We start from the raw sequence: 23,126 nt of genomic DNA on the forward strand, positions 1-23,126 counted from the left end.
AAAAGGAAAATCGACACCTCTGACGAGTAAAATCGGCTAGCGGTTGCCTGCGCCGTTAGAGGGAAAAGGAAAGCAGCCGTGATATTGTCATCGGCGGTGGAAATGTGGCAGCAACAACGCAGGCCACCGCGCGGCTATCGCCATCCCCTCACACCCCTCCGTCCCCTCAGGGGGCGCCGCCACTCGCGCTCTCCGGAAACACCCGAGCCCTCCAGGCGCTGGCCCCGCCCACTCCCGAGCGCCTTCCGGAAATACCCGAGCGCTCCCGCCGATGGCCCCGCCCCTTCCCGAGCGTCCTCCGGAAATACCCGAGCCCTCCAGGCGCTGGCCCCGCCCCCTCTCGGCACCCGTAGCCGGGGCGGGGGTCGCGCGCCAGTCGGGCGGTGGGTGGCCGCACCAAGATGGCGGGGGTGCCGGCGGTGCGCATCAGCATCGAGTCGGCGTGCGAGAAGCAGGTGCAGGAGGTGGGGCTGGATGGCAGCGAGACCTACCTCCAGCCCCTCTCCATGTCCCAGAACTTGGCGCGCCTGGCGCAGCGCATCGACTTCAGCCAGGGCTCCGGCTCCGAGGAGGACGAGCCGGGTTCGGCGGGCCGCGCCTGGGCCGAGCCGGGCGAGGCGGAGGATGAGGAAGGTGAGGGACGGTGGGCCTGGAGCCTGAGCTCTCCCTCGCCGGCCTGCGGCTGAGGGAGGCCTGCCGCCCCACGGGCGCTTGGGCCTAGCCTGCCTTCCCCCGTGGGTCGGGATATTCGTGACCGAGTCCCAGCGTATCACAGGGGTAGAGTGGAAAAGGATAGATCCAGACGTTGTGCTGTTATGTTATATTTCGTGCCGTTATGCCCCCTGTGTGGTTTAAGAATGAGCCTCACACGGTATCTTTTTACAATCTTTTGTTTTCCCTTATTCTATGTTTAGGGTTGGTAAAGTTTCAGCCATCCCTCTGGCCTTGGGATTCAGTGAGGAACAACTTAAGAAGCGCCTTGACTGAGATGTGCGTGTTGTATGATGTTCTGAGTATTGTCAAGGATAAAAAGTTCATGACTCTAGATCCTGTTGTGCAGGATCCCCTTCCTCCAAAACAGGTATATTCTACCTAGTTGTGTAGTTCTTATGACTTGGTACTGAAGATTTGATTTCACTGGTGTGTTTTGTGTATGATATATGCAAGATTTAGTAAAATGTTCCTTGCAATGTGCTTTATAGGAGGTGAGGCTGATTTCAAAGGCCTCTGCTGAAGCTGTAAGTCAAAATGCTACTTGTAGCTATATAATATTGTCATGAAAGTTCTTCTAAATATGTTACTGAACATTGAGCTAAATTAAGTTATCGGTCACTGTCAATTAGTTCCATTAATAATATTTGGTGAATTAAGGTACAAAAAGTTTTTCTCTTTATTTGTTACTAGAATCCTCAGTTTCTACAGTTGATTTCGAAAAAGAAGTCATTAGCTGGAGCAGCTCAAATCCTGTTGAAAGGTGCAGAAAGATTATCCAAATCGGTTGCAGAAAACCAGGAAAATAAGCGACAAAGAGACTTCAACTCTGAACTGCTAAGACTGAGACAGCACTGGAAGCTGAGGAAAGTGGGAGACAAAATTCTTGGCGATCTGAGCTACAGAAGTGCAGGTATACAGTAGAATCTTTTGTTTTTCTCAAGCATAGGTATTTATATTTTAAGAATTTTTTTTTAACTGTAAAAATAGATGGAATATTTTAAATAAAAAACAATATCAGACAGTAAAATATTATTATAGTTATGAGACAGAATTACAAAAGGCAGAAACTTAGTTCATTATCAGGGAAAATATCCCGCTATCCTCAACTTAGAAATTGATTTCAAAAGCTAATTGTGAAGGATTATAGTAAAGATTCCTTTACAGAAGCAATTCTACATAGACAATGTAGTTGGTCGGTTGACAGGTAGCCCTTGTGAATCTTTGGCTTTTATCTATATTTAATCTGTAAAGCATTTTTAAAAGATTGAGGAGGATTTTGCATTTTTCTCTGAGTGAAGACAGATTTATTATACCTATTATTCCCATGTTTATGAGAAATGATACTGAGAATAGGCATTATTTCACGGATTTCAGTAAGAGTGGGTAACCAGCCCAGAGTTCTAGAACCAATTATGGAGTGAATACAGAATCTCGCCTAACTTAAGATGTGGATACAAAGCAGGCATCTAAACTGGTTATGTTAGGTTTCAGTTGTCATCGTTGTCAAATTTAGGGTTATTAATCTTGTGTTCATGAAGAAGCTGTAGATGTAACCCAGGATATGTCTCTTCTTAGGTGATTTATCCTGAACTAGATGTTCAAGGATGCTCTGGATGTTAAAGGGATGCAACTAGGACAGATGTGGGCATCTGCCTTTATCGCTCCCACCTGAATCACTGGCTGTATGGCTGGTTTTTACAGACTGAACACTGTCATAGTTTAAGACTGCAAGCCAAACATCATCAGTGTTCCTTTAAATCCATAGGGGTGTTGCACCTTGAGCTGCTTGCTTGCAAAATGTTGGGCAGTGAATTTTTTGGTCTTGTTTTAACCAAACATCTTTTTTTCTTCTTCCTTGCTTCTGCTGACACCGTTTTGAAACACTTGGTTTTCTCCCATAACCATTAAATACAACTTGCTAACTTACTGTAAATATTGCACATCAGACACTAGAGGACTGAGATGTTGGTGTGCTGAAATGAGCTTTCTAATTTACCTGTTTTTTAAAGAATTCATTAAGACATTTGAGTCGAGCACAGCTATGGAGGTTTGGAGACTTAGAAATACATGTTCTTCCAAAATGGAGGTATGGGCTTCAGTATTTGCAGAAGATGCTTTATAGTATGTATGTCTTTGCTTTTCGTTTCTTAGGCTCCCTTTTTCTTCATCACGGCACTTTTGAAGTGATAAAGAACACTGACATTGACCTGGATAAAAAGATACCTGAGGATTACTGTCCTTTGGATGTTCAAATCCCAAGTGATTTAGAAGGATCAGCCTATATAAAGGTTTGTGAGAGAAATTTTAATAATACAGTGTGGGGTTTGTTTTGTTCTTTGTATGCGTTCAACAAAGAACAAATAGCAAATAACATTCTCTTTTCACCTAGGTTTCTATTCAGAAACAAGCTCCAGACATTGGTGACCTTGGGACAGTCAATCTTTTTAAAAGACCCATGCCGAAATCAAAACCAGGTATAGCTAGCTATATGTTGTTTTCTGAGCAGATTATCAAGAAATGTATTTGCATCTGTTGTTTATTTGAAAAATCTAGCTTGAAAGAAGAGTGAGCAAGAATATTCTTATTTAAACTGTAATTTTCTGTGTAGGTGCTGCTTGGGCTTTGGAACGATGATGCTTTCAAAGTGTACTTCCATTTTTCATATGTGTTTACTCAATTCTTAAATAAAATTACTAGGATTATATTTCAGGTATTCTGGAGCGCCTTTCGTAAGTCCTTAAGAGTTTGAGCGAGTGACCAAAAGCAAACCAAGATTTTGTGGCTCAACTGGACTAAATGTCTATTTGCTCTTAACTTTGCCCAAAATGTATCATTTGTTTCTGTGGCTCGTATGTTTTCTATGAATCTGAAAGTGTGTTGGCAGCACGTGCATTGATTACCAACAGCTCACCTGGCAGATAGTAGCTTGCTTCATTTGATACGTGACGGTATCTGAAGGTGTAAACCTTTGGGATTAAAACTTCAATCCTTAATTCTTTAGGGTTAAAAACAACTGGCAGGCTTTTAATTCATGGTGATCTGTGACACAGCTGATTGTGCTGTCTTGAACATAGACAGGATGTTGTATTAAGCAGATGTTTCATTTGGTATTCAGGGTACAGTATAGAGCTTGTGTACCTACTCAGACCAGAATCTTCCAAGAACGTTAGGCCTATAAATCCTGTGAAAGCACGGACGTGAATTAAACATTATTTGGTGGTTTGTTGTAGAGTGGATTTAATAAAGCTGAAAGTATCATTGAAAGTAAATTGCAACTTAAGAAGCAGGGGTTCATAAGCAGAGTTCACAAAAGGCCTGGGAAGGTAATAGGGAGTTGCAGTTCACAACATACATATTTGTAAAATTGAAGTAAAGTGCACTAGTGTTATCTTAAAGTGCTTGCTTAAACTGAGATAAAATTCTGAAAATACTCAGTTTGGATAGAAGATACTGACTGCCTTATCTTAGCGATTACTCATAGATACTCTGGTATCTGAAGCTACCTTTGTAGCTTCTCTTGACTCTTCTGCAAATGTTGATTTGTATTTTCAGGTTCTCCACACTGGCAGACAAAGTTGGAGACTGCGCAGAATGTTCTTTTATGTAAAGAAATTTTTGCCCAGCTGTCACGAGAAGCCGTTCAAATTAAATCACAAATTCCTCACATTGTTGTGAAAAATCAGATAATCTCCCAGCCTTTCCCAGGTAGGAAACTTTTTAAGACTTCTTAACCTATGGATTACTTGCTTAAACATGAACTGAAAGTCTGATTGATGTGACCTTTTTTAACACTCTGTTCTTAAAAAACCCTAAAAGTTGAATTTTGCTTGCTAAGTATAGAAAAATTAAACTAATGCACTTTAGTTTCTAGTTTACTCATGTTTTATTGTGTGGATTTTCGATTGTTTTTCTTCGTGATTGTGTTTTTTGTCAGTAGCACTTAAAGCTAGCAACTGTAATGCCATGTGCTCGTTGCAGTTTGGAGCTGTGCGTAAGTCACCGCTCCTGGATTGCATGCAGGTGAAAGTTAAGACTTGAGTTAATGAGTCTTCAGAAGAACGGAGGCTAATGCTCCTCAATGAGGATAAGTAAACAGCATAAAGGTGGCTCAGAGTCGACTGGTGAATCCTGTGTTCACACAAGGGGTACACAACTGATTATATGATGTGAAGAACTGTGTTTCTGGATTGCTTAAATTTTATATGGTGGTAAATCATTCCTTCATTGGGGAAGAAACGGGTTCCTGGGGACTCTTCTTTTTGTGTGGGGTTGAGCCGTAGAAATTGGTGTGAAATGTGAAATGCACCTAGTGAGTTAACGGTTGGCCTGTCAACACTTCAGTGACTAGCAAGTCTTACTTGCTTTTGGTGCTGTGCTCTTCAGCATCATTCTTTGGTTTTTCTCTGATGTGGTGAATACTGGTTGTAAAACTACTGACTATAAAATGTGAAGAAAAAGCAGTGCTCAGTAGCCTGCTTGAAAATGGTCAGTGTCCTCATTTATTATTTATTTTAATCTGCTTTGTACAGGTTTGCAGTTGTCTATTTCTCTGTGTCACTCCTCCAATGACAAAAAATCACAGAAGTCTGCTTCTGAAAAACAGAATCCAGAGGATCATCTCTATGTTCTGGAACATAATTTGCATCAACTTATCAGAGAGGTAATGCATTTACGGTCAAGTACTGAGGAGTCTTTGGGCTTCTGTTTAGACTTCTACATAGTGTGCGGCGCTGTTGTAACAACGAGTGCCACTAGAGGCCAGGCAATTTCTATCCATTCGTGTAAGGCAACCTACCGGACAGTTTTAGTATGTGTGGTCGGTTAGGGAGTTCCTTACTAAGTAAAGAACATTCTTTACTTAACCTCAGGCCTGGCTGCTCACTCCAGAAAAGCCATGCAAGGTTTTTCCAGTAGAGTTCATCAGTCTCCCTTTTTTCTTTGTGTCTAATTAGTGCTTGTCAAGTACTTTAAGTGAGCATCTGTGCAGACTGTACTCCCAAGAAGAAAGAACCATCAGTTACCATAATAACTTTGCTTCTTTTGAGGTCCATTTCTCTGCTTATATGTTTGAGATTCTCGTATAATCTAGCAGAAGGGCCTGGGGTAGAAGGTTGAGGTTGCGTCTGATCAAGAAAAGAGCACAATTTTAGACGTCTAAGCAGTTGTGAAACCACGTTCCAGAGAGCGTCCCTCTCCTTAGAGCATGGCTTTGCAATTCATGCAGTCATGTGGAATAGTCCAGTGTTTGAAACGCTGAACTAGGTTTCATGAAGCTTTGGCTCAGTGCCCAGCTCTGTTGTGAATTTTCCTTTCTTGCCTTCCAACAGGTTGCTAAATCTTTTTGTACCTGGGTTTTCACTTCTAAAATGCTTCCGTTATTTTTTTTTTTTTTGACCATTCTGTCTGTCTGCAGAGATGTATACAAGGCAGACTTACTAGTAGGAGCTACTGCCATATTACCAAATTTTTGTTATGTAGCATCTTTTTTAAAAAAATCACTTTTCATAAGGTTTGAAAGACCTGCATAAACAGTGGAGGCAAAGTACGGGTGTAAAGCTGGCTTTAAAGTGCTGTCAAGTTTATGAAGTCAAAAAGTTGCACTTCTTGAAAGTATGTATGGTTAAAAAACTTGATGTGAAGCAGCATATTGTAGTATACGTATTATTTCTTGCAGACATATTATTTGGTCACTTCCTTTTATGACATCTATTGTTTGTTGCAGTGTCACAAGCAAACCCTGAGCTCCACAGTGATGCCACATCCAGCTAGTGCGCCTTTTGGCCATAAGAGAATGAGACTTGCAGGACCCCAGGCTTTTGATAAAAATGATATCAGTTCTTTACAGTCGAATGAAGGACTTCTGGAAAAGATAATAAAGCAGGCAAAACATATCTTTTTGAGACGCAGGTAGGTGACAGGCTATTCTTGTCAAAGTTACAATAAAATGTGCCATTATGTAGAATACAACTGATCTTTTTTTCAGTGTTCTTAATCCAGCTGCTTCTTTCCTGGTTAAAATAGCCTTTATTTTTAAGTACTAGGAACTAATAACATATCACGAATATGAGGAAATAAAAAAAAAAGGCAAAAAAAAATCATTCGTTGAGATCTCTGTGACAGTTGTGATGTAGGCTGCTGATAGTTGTCCCTACTTTTCTTAAACTACATAAATCCATTTTAGTATTCTTTGCTGTGTAGTAGCTGATACTGAGTAGTAATATCACTTTAATACTTCTGCAGAATGCATGTGAAATATGCAGAGTAAATAAGTGTGCTTCATTAGCACCAGGCTGGTGCTGAAATAGAACTTTTGATCTACATAGTTCTGTAAAATTTATGATTTCTTTTTTTTTTGTGTGTGCCACAAAAACAAAACCCCACCCAACCCCGAACTAATAACCTACTCATTTAATTTAAAGAAGATAACAGCACAAACTGTCTAGATTATTGTGGCTGGAATAAATCTTTGTCTTCTAGAACTGCTCGAACCATCGACAGTCTGGCTAGTCGTATTGAGGATCCTCAGATTCAGGCCCACTGGTCGAATATAAATGATGTTTATGAATCCAGTGTTAAAGTTCTAATAACTTCTCAAGGATACGAACAGATATGCAAGTAAGTATGAAAATGCATGTATCTTTCTAGTTGTAGAAGCACGCAACGATCATAGAATCACAGAATTGTCAGGGTTGGAAGGGACCTTAAAGATCATCCAGTTCCAACCCCCCTGCCATGGGCAGGGACACCTCCCACTAGATCAGGCTGCTCAGAGCCCCATCCAGCCTGGCCTTAAAAAGCTTCCACCACTTCTCTGGGCAACCTGTTCCAGTGTCTCACCACCCTCATGGTGAAGAACCTCTTCCTAACGTCCGGTCTGAATCGACCCATCTCTAGTTTTAATCCATTCCCTCTAGTCCTACCATTCCCCGACATCCTAAAATGTCCCTCCCCAGCTTTCTTGTAGGCCCCCTTAAGATACTGGTAGGCCACTATAAGGTCTCCTCAGAGCCTTCTTTTCTCCAAACTGAACAACCCCAACTCTCTCAGTCTGTCCTCATAGGAGAGGTGCTCCAGCCCTCTGATCATCCTCATGGCCCTTCTCTGGACATGTTCCAGCACATCCATATCTTCCTTTTAGTAGGGGCTCCAGAACTGGACGCAGTACTCCAGGTGGGGTCTCACGAGAGTGGAGTAGAGGGGGAGAATCACCTCCCTCGACCTGCTGGCCACGCTTCTCCCGATGCAGACCAGGATACGATTGGCTTTCTGGGCTGCTAGTGCACACTGATGGCTCATGTTGAGCCTCTCGTCCACCAGCACCCCCAAGTCGTTTTCTTCAGGGCTGCTCTCAAGCCAGTCACTGCCCAGCCTATATCGGTGCTTGGGATTGCCCCGACCCAGATGGAGGACCCTGCTCTTGGTCTTGTTGAACTTCATGATGATGGCAATCTGTATTCAAGTTGTGTTTTACAGGTTTAGGTCCTCTTCAGATAGGCAAGTAGGAGCCCATTATTTGTGTGCGAGTGTGCGTTTTCCTGAGTTGGGGAGAACAGCCACCCTAAGAAAATTCTTCACCTACTTCATACTTTAATGTAGAAACTTAGTAAGTAGTTAACTAGCACGGTTTCCTTTCAAAGAAGGAATTGAAGGCGAAAGTGGACGTTTAAGGGGGGATTTATTTTGGATAGAGATAGCTGAATATAAAGTATCTTTGTATGTGCTGGATTCTAAACTTCCAGTCTGGTCATGGAGAGATAGTGCTCAGTCCTAGCCTGGCTGCATACGCACTGAAATGTGGAACTCCTCTAATTCATGCTATTAGTTACATACATTATTATCAAAATACGAGGTTTCGTCTTCTGGAAATGAATGTCTGCATGCTGACCAGCAGTGAATTAACTAATGCGTTGACAGTGGATGAACCAGTTGTTTTTTCCATTTTGAGAAATCCTCCCTGGCTGCGTCCAGAGTGTGGAGCAGACTGCGGTCACTGGTGCAGTTTGCAGTCTCAGTTCCAGAGCACACATGCTGCCCAAGTCTTGGCTGTGGGATGGAAAAGGCCCTGAGTATACACCATTGTCCTCCGCACCTCTGGAAGGAAACTTGGGCACAGTGACAGGGAGGGAGCTGTGAGGCACCTCAGGAGGCTCCTTGACCTGAGCAGTGGACCAGCTCTGGGAACACGCCACAGAACATGTTCCCTGCAGTATAGAGGGAGCTGTTGTGGCGAGTGATGAAACCGAAACGTTTGGAGTTGCTGTTATATTCCATAGGCTTTGCACCATCTTCATCTTAGAGCTCTTGTCAATGAATGGGAGGGATTCTGTAAGTGTTGTAATACATTTTGAATAAATATCTATCTTGTCTTCAAAGATCCATTCAGCTACAGCTGAACATCGGGGTTGAGCAGATCAGAGTCGTGCATAGAGATGGAAGAGTTATTACGTTGTCCCATCAAGAGCAAGAACTGCAGGATTTCCTTTTATCTCAGGTAGACTCTCATACATTACGCTTCCCTTTCTTGTGGTGTTTGGGGAACAAGAAGTTAGAATCTCACCTTTGTGTGGAAAATGTTAGAAAACTTCAAATAAAGATAGCGAAAATAGGAAGGTGGATGCCTGAATTTTTCAGTATGTTTGTATAGTGACCTTAGCAACTGTTAATAAAATATAATGCCAGATTTTACTAAAGTCAGTAGTAATAATAACTTTTTGCCTCCCACTTAAAATACATTTCCTTATGCTCTGCATTATGGGAGCACTAAGATTTTTGCTTACTTCGGAACAAGTCAGAGAGAGTCATAGCAGACAATAAAGTATTCAATGTATGAAACTTACTGTAACCAGGTCCTATCTAGAGTAGAGATCTTAATGAGCCCACAATGACTGTCATTTCAACGTTGTCTTGGTAATGTTCACTTTGCATCAGCCATTACTAAATCAGCTGATATTTGAATGAACCGTGTTTTCTTAATTGCTTAGAGCAAGCTGCTGGTTTTAGTCAGAAGTGACAGTTTCCCTACTATGCATTATAAATAGTAAAAATACAGGTCTTTAATAACAGCGTTTGGCCTGTTGCAGTTATACGAAACTCCATGACACACAAAACGAGTTGAAACAGATTCTGCTGATGGTATCTCTTTTTGGTCAAGTATTTTCAGACTCGTTCACAGAAAACTGCTGAATGGTGCTAGAGTCTTCCTTGTTACAAGTGTTAAGTCTTGATACAGAAAAACATTAGCATTTAAACTTTTAAGCTGTTAAACTCCAGTGCTTACACTTGAGTATTAATGGAGATAATCATGTGTCTGAGAACCCCATTTTTTTTTTTCTGAGTTTGCTATGGTAATGCTATCACAGATTTTACATATTTTACAGCAGAGATCTCACTTCCATTCAAAGAAAGGATTATTTCAAAATCCTGTTTGTATCTCTTGAATTAGTTCTTGAGACCTAAATAAAGGTTTTTGTAAATTGAAAGCAACAGTTAAATAAAATCATAGAATTGTTAGGGTTGGAATGGACCTTAAAGATCATCTAGTTCCAACCCCCCTGCCCTGGGCAGGGACACCTCCCACTAGACCAGGCTGCTCAGAGCCCCATCCAGCCTGGCCTTAAAAACTTCCAGGCATGGGGCTTCCACCACCTCTCTGGGCAACCTGTTCCAGTGTCTCACCACCCTCATGGTGAAGAACTACTTCCTAACATCCAGTCTGAATCGACCCATCTCTAGTTTTAATCCATTCCTTCTAGTCCTACCACTCCCCGACATCCTAAAAAGTCCCTCCCCAGCTTTCTTGTAGGCCCCCTTAAGATACTGGCAGGCCACTATAAGGTCTCCTCAGAGCCTGCTTTTCTCCAGACTGAACAACCCCAACTCCCTCAGTCTGTCCTCATAGGAGAGGTGCTCCAGCCCTCTGATAATCCTCGTGGCCCTTCTCTGGACACGGTCCAGCACATCCATATCTTCCTTGTAGTAGGGGTTCCAGAACTGGACGCAGTACTCCAGGTGGGGTCTCACAAGAGTGGAGTATAAGGGGCGAATCACCTCGCTTGACCTGCTGGCCACGCTTCTCCTGATGCAGCCCAGGATACGATTGGCTTTCTGGGCTGCTAGTGCACACTGACGGCTCATGTTGAGCCTCTTGTCCACCAGCACCCCCAAGTCCTTTTCTTCAGGGCTGCTCTCAAGCCAGTCACTGCCCAGCCTATATCGGTGCTTGGGATTGCCCCGACCCAGATGGAGGACCCTGCTCTTGGTCTTGTTGAACTTCATAAGCCTATATACCTGTGATAACTGCAGAAGCCCATATACCTATGAAAAATTCATCTGACTATATTAAGGAACTAGTCTAAATTCAAGTAACACAACAGTTTCCCAGCACTTACATAGCGTGTATATTAAAAACCAAAAAAAGTTCCTCTGAAACTAGAGAACCTATAAGACAAAGTCACTTTTCTAAATAACTACTGTATGGCAGAAGGAAAAAGGCTTGGTAAAATCAATATGCAAGTCTTTCTGTGGCGTGCAGTACTGAACAGAAGACGAACCTCTTGTTATCTTTCAGATGTCACAGCACCAAGTCCATGCAGTTCAGCAGCTTGCGAAAGTTATGGGATGGCACGTGCTGAGTTTCAGTAACCACGTTGGTCTGGGGCCAGTGGAGAGTATTGGCAATGCATCAGCAATAACTGTAGCATCACCAAATGGAGACTATGCCATTTCAGGTAGTGTTTTCTATTGCAAATGTATGGAAATACTTAAAAATCTTTAACAAATTCTCCAGGCTTTGTAAGTCTCTTCCTGAAATAGTTTCTAGAATTTTTTGCTGTAAATTGCCATTATTTTATAGAAGTCTAGAGTCTGTCTCTCTTGTGTATGGAACTGAGACCTAAATAGAATCAATACTTTGCCCAGAAAGAAGTGGGAGATAAGAGAGGGGAAAATTCAAAGAGAAAAAGTTAAAATAAAAAAAGTTAGGTAATTTCCCTTGTTACTTTCAGCGTGTTTGTAATTGAAATAGGAGTAATGTATAGCATACATGAGGAAGGATATTTAATATGAGGGATTCCTACAGTGTAAAAAATGCTTATAAAATTCTCTGTTCATCACAGTACGTAATGGTCCAGAAAGTGGCAGCAAAGTCATGGTTCAGTTTCCACGGAGTCAGTGCAAGGATCTCCCCAAAGGCGACGTACTGCAAGACAACAAGTGGAATCATCTCCGGGGGCCCTTCAAGGAAGTGCAGTGGAATAAAATGGAAGGGCGTAACTTTGTGTATAAGATGGAACTCCTCATGGCCGCCCTAACTCCATGCTAATAATCTGTCAGCCTCTCCGTGGGGGCTGTGAATCATTGCTGTGCTGCGAACCATCACGGCCCGTGCAGCAAGGGGAAACGGAACTATGGGGCAACACAAGAAAGCAAAAGCAAATTTATTCCTGTACAGATACATCCATTGTAGTTGTTTATAATAAAACTTTTTTTTCAATGACATAAAATACAACTTTTTGAAAAAGTTCCTTTCAGCTGTATCTTTGCGGATTCCTCTACCTAGAGTAACATAGCTGAGTAATTAATGTATTTTTTCTGTGATAAAATTAAATTCAGTACCCTTTCCTGCATGAAAGTGTCTGCTCAGAGTCATTCCCTTTCCCCCGGTGCCCCTACTTTTGTCAATAGATCTTTGCAAATATTTCTGAAAAAAAAGCAAATTATTACAATAGACTTGTGCCATCGGTAAGTGTTTTAGTGGCGTATACCACAGGGAATGGCTGTCCTGGTGGAAGCTAATGGAGTCATTTGATTAGAAGTGGGACAACAGTGGAGAAGCAGAGCTCCCTTGTCAAGAATTAAGGCGAAACAAAACTTAAGATTCAAGGAACGGTCTTCACCGCGTGACGTTCTTGAGTTGGTGTTTGTACATTGATACGGCTTCTGGGTTACCCATTCCTTTTTAAGAGATGTATTTACTTGGCGATTTGTTTAAGTTGAGAGTTTTACAAAGTCACAGCTCGTGGCAAATGTCGTCCCTCTGATGGCTGCCAGTGAGCCTACGTGGTGTCGGTTACTTTGCTGGTGTTTTCTGTCCTTGTTTTTTGGAAGCATGTAGAGGAAGGGGTCTTGCTCTCCTTGCAAAATTCTCCTGATAATTTGAGTTTGTGGGTGATGTGTAAATTCATGTCTGGATAGAAGCAGGTAACTCTCATGCAGTAGACCTTGGATCTCCACGCTTGTGCTGTTCTTTTTTCTCTCTTTTATTTTTTTTTTTTTCCCCCACTGCGCTGGAACTGATTATCATCCAGAGAAACAATAATATCCCAATATCAGCTCTCCTGAGTTCTTTTAAAATAATAAAAGCTATGTTTTCGTCTTTTTTGGTTGTAATTGTAGCTTTCTTGAAGCTTCTAGTAAGGTGTTGCACAAAGCTTTTCTTATGCTTGATGATTAATTGCTAAAGGTCGTCTTGAAAGCTGTCGGTATGAAGTGGTTCAGACTTATGTCCATATTGTGTGTTATGAGGTTTTTGTGTGTGTGTGTGTATATATATATATATATGAGAACTTCTTGCACATAGAACAGGTTTGAATTGAACATCATACTTGTATGGTGACAGTTGTTATTTTGCTGCATTCTTGAGCAATAAAGAATAGTCGTAGGAAATATATATTAAGCAACTTCTTGGGAAGCTGCTGCTCCATGCGTATCCAAAGCAGCTGTTCTACTTCACTGTTCTTAACCTAAATTGACAGGTCTGCATGCAGTGATGGCCTTTTCGACAAATAAGCCCTTCGTTACCAAGTAATAGGATCTCTGTGGAGGTACTGGGGTCTCGTAGTTGCAGGATTTTTTCCCCTTCTGAAAAGAAACAACGGATGCAAGAGGACTTCTGTGTTGCAGAAGTGCAAGCACCGCACGTCAGCAGTGAAGGCGTTTGGCAAGACTTTCAGGCCTAGCTGCAAAAAAAACCCTAAAAAAAAAAAAAAAAGGTTAGGGACCTGGCGAGTCTGTCTTTTAGTGTTGAATATGCAGGGATTTCTAATGTTAATGGAAAACAGGCTGATCAGGCTTCTAACAGAGGTACAGTCGTGAAAATCTTGGTAGTGCATCTTTGAACACGAAACGGAGACATTAATGGATGATTAAGACCTTTACAATTGATTGCCAAAGCAATCTTGTGAACTTGGACATCTCTTTAATTAAAATTTAAATGGGAGATGCCTTAGTTCCTTTGATCGTTTGGAATGCTCTAAATAATAAATTTGCTGCTGTTCTGCATGGAGTTGACAACTGGGGTAATAATAGCTATTAATTTCTAAACGCCCACTTCAACAGCTTGCCGTGAGACTTCAGATACTTCAGTCACCTCCAGCGTAGCAAACTGCTCCAGCCAGCTTAGCCTCACGTTTTGGGTATCAGATACCGATGTTAATAGCGCGTATCGACAAACTCCGGTTTCAGAAAATGTGAGCCTCGTACAGGTGTAGAGTAAGCGTGTCAAATTCTGGATAAAATTTGTGGGTGAGGAACTGCCTATGAGAACAGCAGTACATACGCTAACTGTACTGGGTGTCCTGGCTGAATATTCCTTGAATGGCCACCTAAAAGCGAGGCTGGCCCCGGCGTCGGGAGCCGAGGATGGGTGCCTGAAGTTGCTGTGCCTTTAGCCAAGCTGAGAGAGGCAGAACGACTGTGCTAACGGGAAACTCCCTACTGCGGTTACGCTGCATCTTAAATGGAAGAATTTTAAACTGGGCACTTCCTACTTCCATCCCAGCTTTCTAATATTGTAGTTTAAAAGTGGAAGTGATCTCTACAATTAGAGCAGTGCGTTCAGAAGGTCGTTCGCGCCTGCATGCCTTGCCCGTGACGGTGGCAATTGCAGCATTCAAGTCAACGTTGCAGATAGTAACGGTGTTACGTGGAAGCTGCGCTTTTTGTCCTTTCTGAAGAAGTCTGGCAGAGCACCTGGGATGTACTCAGCTCAGCCTAATGCGTAACTTAGCATTCAGCTTCTAAGATTTAGGGTTTAAAAAAACCCAAATCTGAAATAGATAAGCAGAAAAAAAAAAAAATAATAATAATGGTTTCTGTATGCCCTATGGATACTTTACAGAGTACTTCAAGCTTGGTGATTTAAAAGATGCACTTACAACTTCTGTGTTGTCAAAAGATACAGAAGACTGGTAATACTTAAAGTGAAGAATTAGAACAAACTGTTACTTTCCCAAGATGTGCTGTAGCTGGGATGATGATTATTATTATTCTAAATTTCTCACCTTTTTTGACCCCTCTCCTAGATGAGGAAGGAGCAACCAGCTGAATCTGGTACCCGAATTTATGAGTGAGTGAGAGGCCCTGGGCAAATGGATGGTTCAATCCGGGGATGACTTTTTACAGGAACTGTGGACAGGCTGCTTTGGGAAAAGCCTGTCTGCATCGTTACGCGCGTGGTGAGAAATTCTTTGTTTTTCCAAATCTAATCCATTGTACCTCCTGAGCGTCGTAGTCCCTGGCCAGAGGGGAGGCTCTGGCAGCCTGTTTTGTAAAAGCTTTTTGCAAACAAGTGAGCTAAAGCGCGAGAGAGGCGGTAGAAGAAGTTCAGTTAAAAAGCCCCGTGGCAATCTGCAGACGCAGACGAGTCCGTGGTCTCTTATGTTTTCAAAGTTTATTTCGCGCTGCAAAATTCTTCTCTTTACAAAAGCAAAACGGGACAACTTGAAGGTCAGTCGGTGTAGTGCTTTCGCACTCCCACAAGGAAATGTTATTCCACCAGCAGGTGGAAAATCTAAGTGCAATACGCAGATTCAAGAAAACCCTAGTTAGATCGCTTCGTGTCTCCTTACGACACAGGAGAGCAACGGGGGCTTCTCGACAAGAGCAGGTTCAGAACTGTGTTTGTAAATGCTGAATTTCAAAGTACTGCTGTTTTAACTTTTCTTCCCAGATAGCCTGCTGATGAATAGCCTAACTTTGCAAAGGACACGACATCTTTCACAATGAAACTCTTCAGTATTTCCGCCACCCCACTGTGTCAGTATTTTATCTGACCACTCTAATTGTTACAGACAGCGTCCTCTTCGGTGCCCGTGCATAGTTCCTTGTTTTAATAACCTTCTCTCGTAATGTCATAAAATGTGTGTGAATATCCCCGGGCAGTGTAAACAACTGGAAATGTCAAGGGGGGAACTTTGACCAGCTCGGCGTTGTTTCAAAGTCAGTTTTGTCTCGTGAAGAATTACAGTTTGTCTTCAGAGCTTCAGGAAATTCCTTACGCCCAAAAGTAGCAGCATAGGCGCAATAAACAGGATTCAACACTTGCAATTAATTTTTTTAATGTAATACTGTAATTAGACATTAAATTTATTATGTTGAAGGATGCTAATGGCTGCTCTGTCTGTAATAGGAGACGTGCTGTAGCCAAAATACAGGTATCCTTCAAGACCACGACTATTTCCTTTATGGGTTGATCTCAGAGGCTTGGTTGGTTGGTTAAGAGTGGTAGAGGCCGTAGATTTTATTAATTAGCCACAAAAATGTATTTGTGCTCAGCATGAAAGCATACTCTTTTTGACTTTGACCTTAGCTAGCAGAGCCGAAATCTTAACAGGTCAACACAGCTCCATCAGACACCGCTGATTTCATGTCTGATTAATTTGCAAGTCAGGATGTTTCTACAGTAGTCACAAACGTTTTACCTTTTAGGTTTCTTCTTGCTTCCCTTGCCAATATTTTCTCCTGAGGTAGAATTGTTATTTTTGTTATGAGACAGTCCTTGGCTAACACTCAATGGTTTCCAGTTCAATCTCTTCAGTTGTACTCGCTGCAAATAAAAGGATATTATTATTGATTGGCAAATGGATTGGAAGGCCAGCATTCCAAAATTAACAACGCTGTGTTAATAGCCGAGACATTTTGAACTTTTTAATATTAGCTCAAGCTTACTCATGTACAATTAGGTTTTAAACACAACTTTTCCAAATATTTAACTGCATAAACAGTCCCTCACAATCTTTAAAGTGACACTGGTTTCTTCCAATACAAGACTAAAGGCACTATGAAAACTAAAATCCATAGGGCCCGTCCTTCTACGTGGCTTTCGAAAGGAGGGCTCTTCTAAGGTGGAACTGGGGCAGAAGTTAGGTCCCTGCTTTGGATCATGTGCTGGGAGAACATGATCTCTGGTTCTGTAGGAGGATTGGCTTTAACTGGAGGAAGGAGAGGCTTTATCCAAACAAAAGCCTGTGTATTCTGGCATGACAGTAAAATTTTTCGGTAGCTACAAAAGCTTGTGAGCGGCGTGTGCACCGTGAAAGCCGCAGCAGCCCTTAAGAGCTGTAGGTGAGCAGCAGAAAGGAAGAGATAGCTCGAGCCAAATTAATCTCCTCTCCTATTAGATTTTGCAGAGTTGACACAAAGTCTGAGCTATGAGGCTCAGGATTCTTGAGTGTCTGTGTTGGTCTAGTAAAGTATTGATACTTAGACTGCTTTTTGTGACGTAACACCTTAAGCAGCACTCATTAGGGAAGAAATACAGACCTTTTACCTACAGGGCAAGAAACCACTAGTGGTTCTGCACTTACAAAGAAGGGAGGTAAACGCCTGAAATGTTTTGAAGTGGTAAAAGAAACCTCCTGTTCCAAGGCTGTGCCCAGAGCTTGAGCCCAGGCCCGTAGCGTGGCACCTTGTCTTGCTGCCTCGGCCGAATATCCCTGGCTGTGGCTTGGAAGTGTCTTCTCTAATATGTGAATGATCCCTTTCAGTGCAGCCCTTCTGTTTTTTCAGGACTGGTGTCTTTGGTGCGCGTTAGGAGTCTGGGTTTGTATTAGTCAGCGGTCACTGGAGTCCAGGACTGGATCAAACGCGAGGACAGATGAGACGGGGTTTGAGGGGAGAGGAAGGGCTGCAGGCCTCCATGAAGTGAGGTGGGGGCCACTCCCAAGGGACTTCTGAGTATTTTCCCCCAGGAGATGCCCTTCTGGTGCAGACCTTGAGAGCCTTGCTGGTGCTCTTGACTTTGACTCACGCCCTCTGACTGGGGGGTTATTGCAGCTCTGGCCTTTTCTCCCTAAGTTTTGCAGTTCACAAGCTGGGAAGCGTTTCGTGGTTTCTGACGTAAAATGTATAAGGCAGATGTCCTGCAGATTGTTCTGCAACTAATACCTATTATTCAGTTGCCTCAGGTAGTAAAGAGTTGAACAGGCTAACTGAACTGAGCCCTTCCAGTCCTGTTTCTCAGTGTCCCCCCTTAGCACCTTTATGGCTCACATCACAAGTGAATTTTGGGCTCAAGATTCAGACTTGAAAACCCTATGCCTTGACGGCATTCTTAGAGAGATACCTGTTAGTTTGTGTGGCGCCTTCTTCTGACACAGATGCAGAGATTTGTTACAGAGCCACATGAAGCAGATCAGAATGGCAGATACTGCAGCCAGAAATGCAAAGACGACTGCTACAAAATGTAAATCTTCATAGATAATCTCTGCAGGGAGGACAGAAAAAAAGAATATTGTAAAATTGACTACGAGCAGATTAATGTTTAAACACAGGGTAAAGCCAAGAACTCCCATCTAGTTTGTACCGTAAACGTTGACTATGATGGTGCCGTAGGTGTTGGTTCCATACTCCTCTGTTACAGTGATAAAATAGTAGCCGGCGTCTCTCATGCCCACGTTCAGAAGCTGTATAGAGCCATTTTCAAAAGTAGTCACTCTGCCCTTGTACACCGTGGATATGTTGACATAATTCCCGCTTTTCCACTCAGCGATTTTGGTGGTGCCCCAGCTTGACACGTGCTTCCACTCAATGGTGGCGGCGCCTCTGCAAGAGTATTCAACGGAGAGCAAGATGTTTTGTGCCACTGTTGCGTTGATGTTGGGTTGTGGGACAACCAACGATACTCCTCCGGGTGCTGAAAGACAAAGGAGGGCGATGAGTGTGGAAGTGATGCTGCTCCAGCTGCCCTGGGCAGGATGGGACCTTGGGGAGTGATTCATCCTACCCATCACGTGGCCTGCTTTTAGAGAGGATGGATTATGCTTTGCAGTTTCTCTCTCTTTCTGCTGACCATAAAAGGAACATACATACTTAAATTAAAGACTAAATACACACTTTTAATTGATGATAGTCAGGAGAAATGTTTCCACCATACAGAACAAGTAACTGCCTGTATTTCAGTGTTTCGATACCCAAGAGGAGAGAGTTTGGAAGAGTCTTTTTGGGTAAGGGGGCATAACCTTTTCTGAAAACTGAGAAATGCTTTTGTGTTCATCAGTAACTGGCTTTCCTTTTAAATGGGAAGTTTAATCACTGTGGCCAAGGTAACCTATTATATGAATTAATTACCATCCCCCAAAAGCAAGAACTGTAGCAGGCTTAAGTGTGTGAACACTTGGCAAGAACTTTATCATGTTTTCAGGATGCGTAATCAACATCTGAGACAACAGCTTTGTAAAGGCAGCCAGTTATGTGCCAGTGCAGATAAATCGCATGTAATCAAAGGTACACAGGTTCATGCGGAGTCAGGGATTTCATGTTCTTGACGATTTCCAGGCAAAAATGCATATGAAAGAATATTTAATTCTCACCCAGTTCCCACTGATGTGATTACGAAGCTGCTCATAACACTGTGAAACTGAACCGACCGTTTAGTTTAATGTCTAACTGCAATAATTTCTGCTTGCGTGTGGGTATTTCCGCATGAAGATTTGGATGAACACCAAACATCTGACTTTCAATCTGCATACCTTTTTTTTTTTTCTTTATAATTAGTGGCACGTTTGAGACACTTGGCTAGGGACTGAAATCCTGTTATCTACCTGTAAAAATCAAACCAGACAAAAGGCAAATAAAGCACAGAAAATAAGCCTCGCCGCTGAATGCCTTTTCCTAGTTTGGCTTGGAGCAGCTCCTCCGCTCTGCTCCCATACTGTGGGAACAGCCTGACTGCAAGAGCAGAACTGAAAAAATAATGCTGAGCTGCAAATGTCTGTAACCCATCAGGGAGGGAGGACGAGACCCTCAACTACGCTGAAGGAGTGCAAAGCAGCACCCTTGGGGATGCTCCTGGAGGTTCCGCAGAGTCTTCAGGGAAAAGAACGGTTTAAAATGGGAAAGAAAAAAAAAAAAAAGAAAAAAAAAAACTTCCAAGGGAAAGAAATTCTTTTCAAAAATCTTATCAAAAAATAAGAACCCACCATGGCCAGCAAACCCCAGCGCAACCACAAATTGGGAGAGATGGGTAAATGAATTGCAAGCTGACTTCGCTCTATTTGGGATCTCTAGCAGAACTCAGAAACTCTGCTGGTCGAGACAAGGCAGGGAAGCTCGAGAAGCCAGTTTGATTCCCAGGTCCTCACCAGGACCAGCACAGGAGAAAGCCCAAGCCACGCTAATTTTTTTTTTAACCAGACGGGATCAAGGCTTTTTCCAAGATGACACTCCTGGGATTCTCCTTTCGTGGGCATCTTGTCATGCTGGTGCTTCCCAGTCCCCTTGCAGGGACACCACGCTTTCTGGGCAGCCCAGCACGTCCTGGGCTGAGCTGTGGTCTGCCGTTCAGCAGCAGAGACTAACCAGGGCCGTGAAAAAGGGGTTTGTGCCAGCTAGAGAAACAGAACAGACGGGAACCTCTGGTAATCACTGCAAATTGTTCTAATTGTTTTCTGCTCCGTGTGTTTATTTAAAGGCCTTTTGCTCTGTTTCTGACTAGACAGGGGCTGAGTGTCTCACCACGGTGACCCTTTTATGTTTTGATAAAGGCATGGCTTTGTTTTGAATATGTGATTGCAAGGTAAATGTTAAAAAAATAATAATAATAAAACCCTTCCATTAATGTATTTGCAAACTTGTTCTGTCCCTCTCCGGCACACAAAGCCAAAAAAGGCAACGCAATAACCATTCAAAACCATTTTTAATACGCGGCCCGCCTGGATCACCCGAACCCGTGTAATCCAAACAGAGCTGCATCAGCCCTGAGAGCAAACATCGCACCCACCTGCAGCGCCCTGCGCGGGGCCACTGCGCTCCGCTGCTTGCAAAACCAGACCCTTCACGCCCAGTAAAACGCGCACCCAGGAGAAGAGAGGGTACGGGTGAGTTTGGTGCCGCTGGCACGCCTCTGCGCTGCGAAGCATTCGCCTGGCCCAGAGTCAAAGCTGGACGCGCGGCTCTGCGTACCCAGACGTGGCTGGAGCAACGCAGCCGGGCCCGCAGCGTGGCGGGGAGCGGGTGGGAAAGGGCTGGCAGTGAGGAGCCTCCGAGCAGGAGCTCTAAAATGGGGGGTGGTGGGTGGGGGTTTGGGGGGGAAGCTCTGAAACACAGCTCTCAAAACTCTGGGGATGGTTCCTCCACTCCACTGAGGGTTCCCCCACTCCACGCCTGCTTGCGCGTCACCTTGACGATGAAGGAGATGGCGCAAGGTGTCCAAACCGAACCCACTGGGGGCACTGCCCACCCCACTTCCCAGGCGTGGGGGGTGGCTGCGGCCTCCTCCAGCCCCCGCTCGGAGGGGACCGGCGGGGTCTCTGCGTTTTGCCCGGTCCCCGCTCGCCCCCCCGCGGGGCGCTGGCTTGGAATCCACCTTCCGCCGCCGCGCTTCCCAGCCCGACCCGAAGCCCTTCGGGCTGGTTAACCGGGATTTGTTTCCTCCTCCTTTGCCTTGTCCTCTCCTTTGTTGGGAATTCAGGGGGGGAAACGGCGGCTGCTCGGGGCCGCCCCCGCCGGGAGCGGGCGTGGGGGCTGGTCGCCCCGCGGCCGCCGTTCCTCGCCCCGGCGGCCGGGCTGCAGCCCCGGGCTGGCACCGCTCAGCTCCCCCCGCTTCCTCCGAGCAGCGGGAGCGGGGACGAGCCTTCCCAGGCCACTGCCAGCCTGCCTGACACCCCCCCCCCCCACGAAGTCTCGTCCCCTCCCGGCAGCCCAGCGTGGGGAGCCCCGGGGGAGCTGCCGGGGACACGCCGGGCGCTGGGGCTGAGCCGAGGGCAGCGCCGAGGAGGAAGAGGAGGAAAAAGCCGAGGGAGGAAGCGGGACGGAGGAAGGGACACTTACTCTGCAGAGCCCACCCGGCGGCCAGGCAGAGGGTGACGGTCCCCACGACGACGCCCCGTCCCCGGCAGCCCCGGAGCGGTCTCATCGGAGAGCAGCCGATGCCCCAGGGGTTGCATTTAAGCGACTGGGCCGGCCAGCGCGGCCCGACCCCGGGGGCTGCCCGCCCGGGGGCTCTTCCTCCCTCCTCTCCCTCCTCTTCCTCCCCGTCTGGTGGCAGCCCCCGCCGCGCCGGCCCCCGGGCTCTCCCTGGCCTCACACCCCGCGATCCTCCGATGCGGATCGAAGATGCAATTGGCTGAGGAAGGGAAAGCGCTGCCCGGCCGCCTGCCATCGCCCCGGCCAGGAAATGAGCGGCGATGGGCGGCCGGCGGGGGCCGCGCAGCCCTGCCCGGCTCTGCCGCCCCCGGGGAGCCCACCCTGCCCCGCCGCCCCGGGGAACCCGGGCCAGGCACCGGGGCACTCGGACGAGGATGCTTTTTTTTTTCTTGACTTTTTTTTATTTTTGTGTGTGCGGGTGTGATTGCTTAAGGAACACGCATCCGCGAGGGAAATTTCCCTTCGGGGTGTTGAAAAGAACTTTATTGCCCCCGAGGTGTCTGGTGATGCTGCGGGTGAGGTGGTGGGGCTGGGCAGCAGCACCTCTGCGTCCCCAGGGGTCATCTCGGATGACCACGGTGGAAAATGAGCCCAGTTCCCATCCCACCACGCCAAGCACAAGCAATGGGTGCTCCTCTCTCCCTTCCATCATCTTTCAGAGACGCTCCTCACAGATGTTTGTTCTTCTTTCAGAGAGCTTGGGACAGTGTGAGTTACTGGGAAACACGATTAAAAAAAACACGCAACTGCCCCAATCCTGAAAATTCATCCTTGCTCAGGGGCAGATGCTGCCAGAAGCCATATGCCCTCCCAGGAGAGCCACCCCTCTGACCGGGGAAAGGGTTACCCACCAGGGTGGCCCTTTTGGCAGATCCTCCATCCCCCTCTTCCTCCAGTTTCCCTCTCCTCAAGTTTTTCTAGGGTGTGGATAAACAAGAGACGCCTCAGTCTGCAGGTCAGCCCAGGCTTCTCAGGGTGGGTGGGAGGAAAGGGCAATTCCCTATGCCAGGAAGGACGGCCGGGGTCTGCCAGAGCCCTCTGCGCTGGGCAGCCACCTCCCCTGCTGCACTGTATGGACTAGTGCAGGTTTCCCCACGCACTGCTTGTCTGTGAGGGTGGCAAGTGAGTCCCGCGGGGGTCTGGGTGGCCAAAGCCGAGCCCTGGGCAGGGGGCTGAGCAGGAGTGGGGCTGGGCTTGCCTGTGACTCAGCTGCGGACACCTGCTCCCGCTGGGGCTTTCCAACAAGTGTGACGCTCTGATGTGCGGCAAGG

The 23,126-nt window shown here is 45.2% G+C and overlaps 2 protein-coding genes across 4 annotated transcripts; one reads left to right on the plus strand and one right to left on the minus strand.

Annotated features, from left to right (window-relative positions):
* Positions 1 to 313: 313 nt before the first annotated feature.
* On the plus strand, positions 314 to 13,090 carry MED17 (mediator complex subunit 17). The gene is made up of 12 exons (XM_063329302.1): positions 314 to 633; positions 915 to 1,081; positions 1,405 to 1,624; positions 2,866 to 3,002; positions 3,104 to 3,188; positions 4,267 to 4,419; positions 5,244 to 5,374; positions 6,437 to 6,621; positions 7,192 to 7,329; positions 9,088 to 9,205; positions 11,282 to 11,441; positions 11,829 to 13,090. Exons 1-12 carry the CDS (start codon positions 402 to 404, stop codon positions 12,032 to 12,034), a joined length of 1,932 nt encoding a protein of 643 aa, XP_063185372.1. The 5' UTR covers positions 314 to 401; the 3' UTR covers positions 12,035 to 13,090.
* A 153-nt stretch (positions 13,091 to 13,243) lies between these two features.
* On the minus strand, positions 13,244 to 22,116 carry VSTM5 (V-set and transmembrane domain containing 5). Of its 3 annotated transcripts, none has more exons than XR_010070332.1 (5): positions 21,760 to 22,116; positions 18,296 to 18,625; positions 18,056 to 18,196; positions 16,413 to 16,537; positions 13,244 to 13,684 (listed from the first exon to the last, which is right to left on the minus strand). XR_010070332.1 is itself a non-coding variant. In XM_063329333.1 (4 exons), the coding sequence occupies exons 1-4, from the start codon at positions 22,088 to 22,090 to the stop codon at positions 16,494 to 16,496; spliced, it is 846 nt and encodes a 281-aa protein (XP_063185403.1). In that variant the 5' UTR covers positions 22,091 to 22,116; the 3' UTR covers positions 14,968 to 16,493. The 3 variants fall into 3 exon arrangements, 1 of the variants encoding a protein (XP_063185403.1); XR_010070333.1 differs by having other exon boundaries at positions 15,208 to 16,537; XM_063329333.1 differs by lacking the exon at positions 13,244 to 13,684 and having other exon boundaries at positions 14,968 to 16,537.
* Between the last annotated feature and the right edge of the window lie 1,010 nt (positions 22,117 to 23,126).

The sequence above is a fragment of the Chroicocephalus ridibundus genome, chromosome 1, assembly GCF_963924245.1.
Source record: "Chroicocephalus ridibundus chromosome 1, bChrRid1.1, whole genome shotgun sequence".
In the NCBI taxonomy this organism is placed as follows: Eukaryota; Metazoa; Chordata; class Aves; order Charadriiformes; family Laridae; genus Chroicocephalus; species Chroicocephalus ridibundus.

Excerpts from the sequence above, each read along its gene's own strand:
- MED17 (XM_063329302.1), top strand. The coding sequence starts at position 402 with ATGGCGGGGGTGCCGGCGGTGCGCATCAGCATCGAGTCGGCGTGCGAG. Across the intron at positions 3,189-4,266 it reads CATGCCGAAATCAAAACCAG|GTTCTCCACACTGGCAGACA; the intron begins GTATAGCTAGCT and ends TTGTATTTTCAG. Across the intron at positions 7,330-9,087 it reads GGATACGAACAGATATGCAA|ATCCATTCAGCTACAGCTGA; the intron begins GTAAGTATGAAA and ends TTGTCTTCAAAG.
- VSTM5 (XM_063329333.1), bottom strand. The coding sequence starts at position 22,090 with ATGGCAGGCGGCCGGGCAGCGCTTTCCCTTCCTCAGCCAATTGCATCT. Across the intron at positions 18,626-21,759 it reads CGCCGGGTGGGCTCTGCAGA|CACCCGGAGGAGTATCGTTG; the intron begins GTAAGTGTCCCT and ends TTTGTCTTTCAG. Across the intron at positions 16,538-18,055 it reads GGCGCCACACAAACTAACAG|CGAGTACAACTGAAGAGATT; the intron begins GTATCTCTCTAA and ends TTTTATTTGCAG.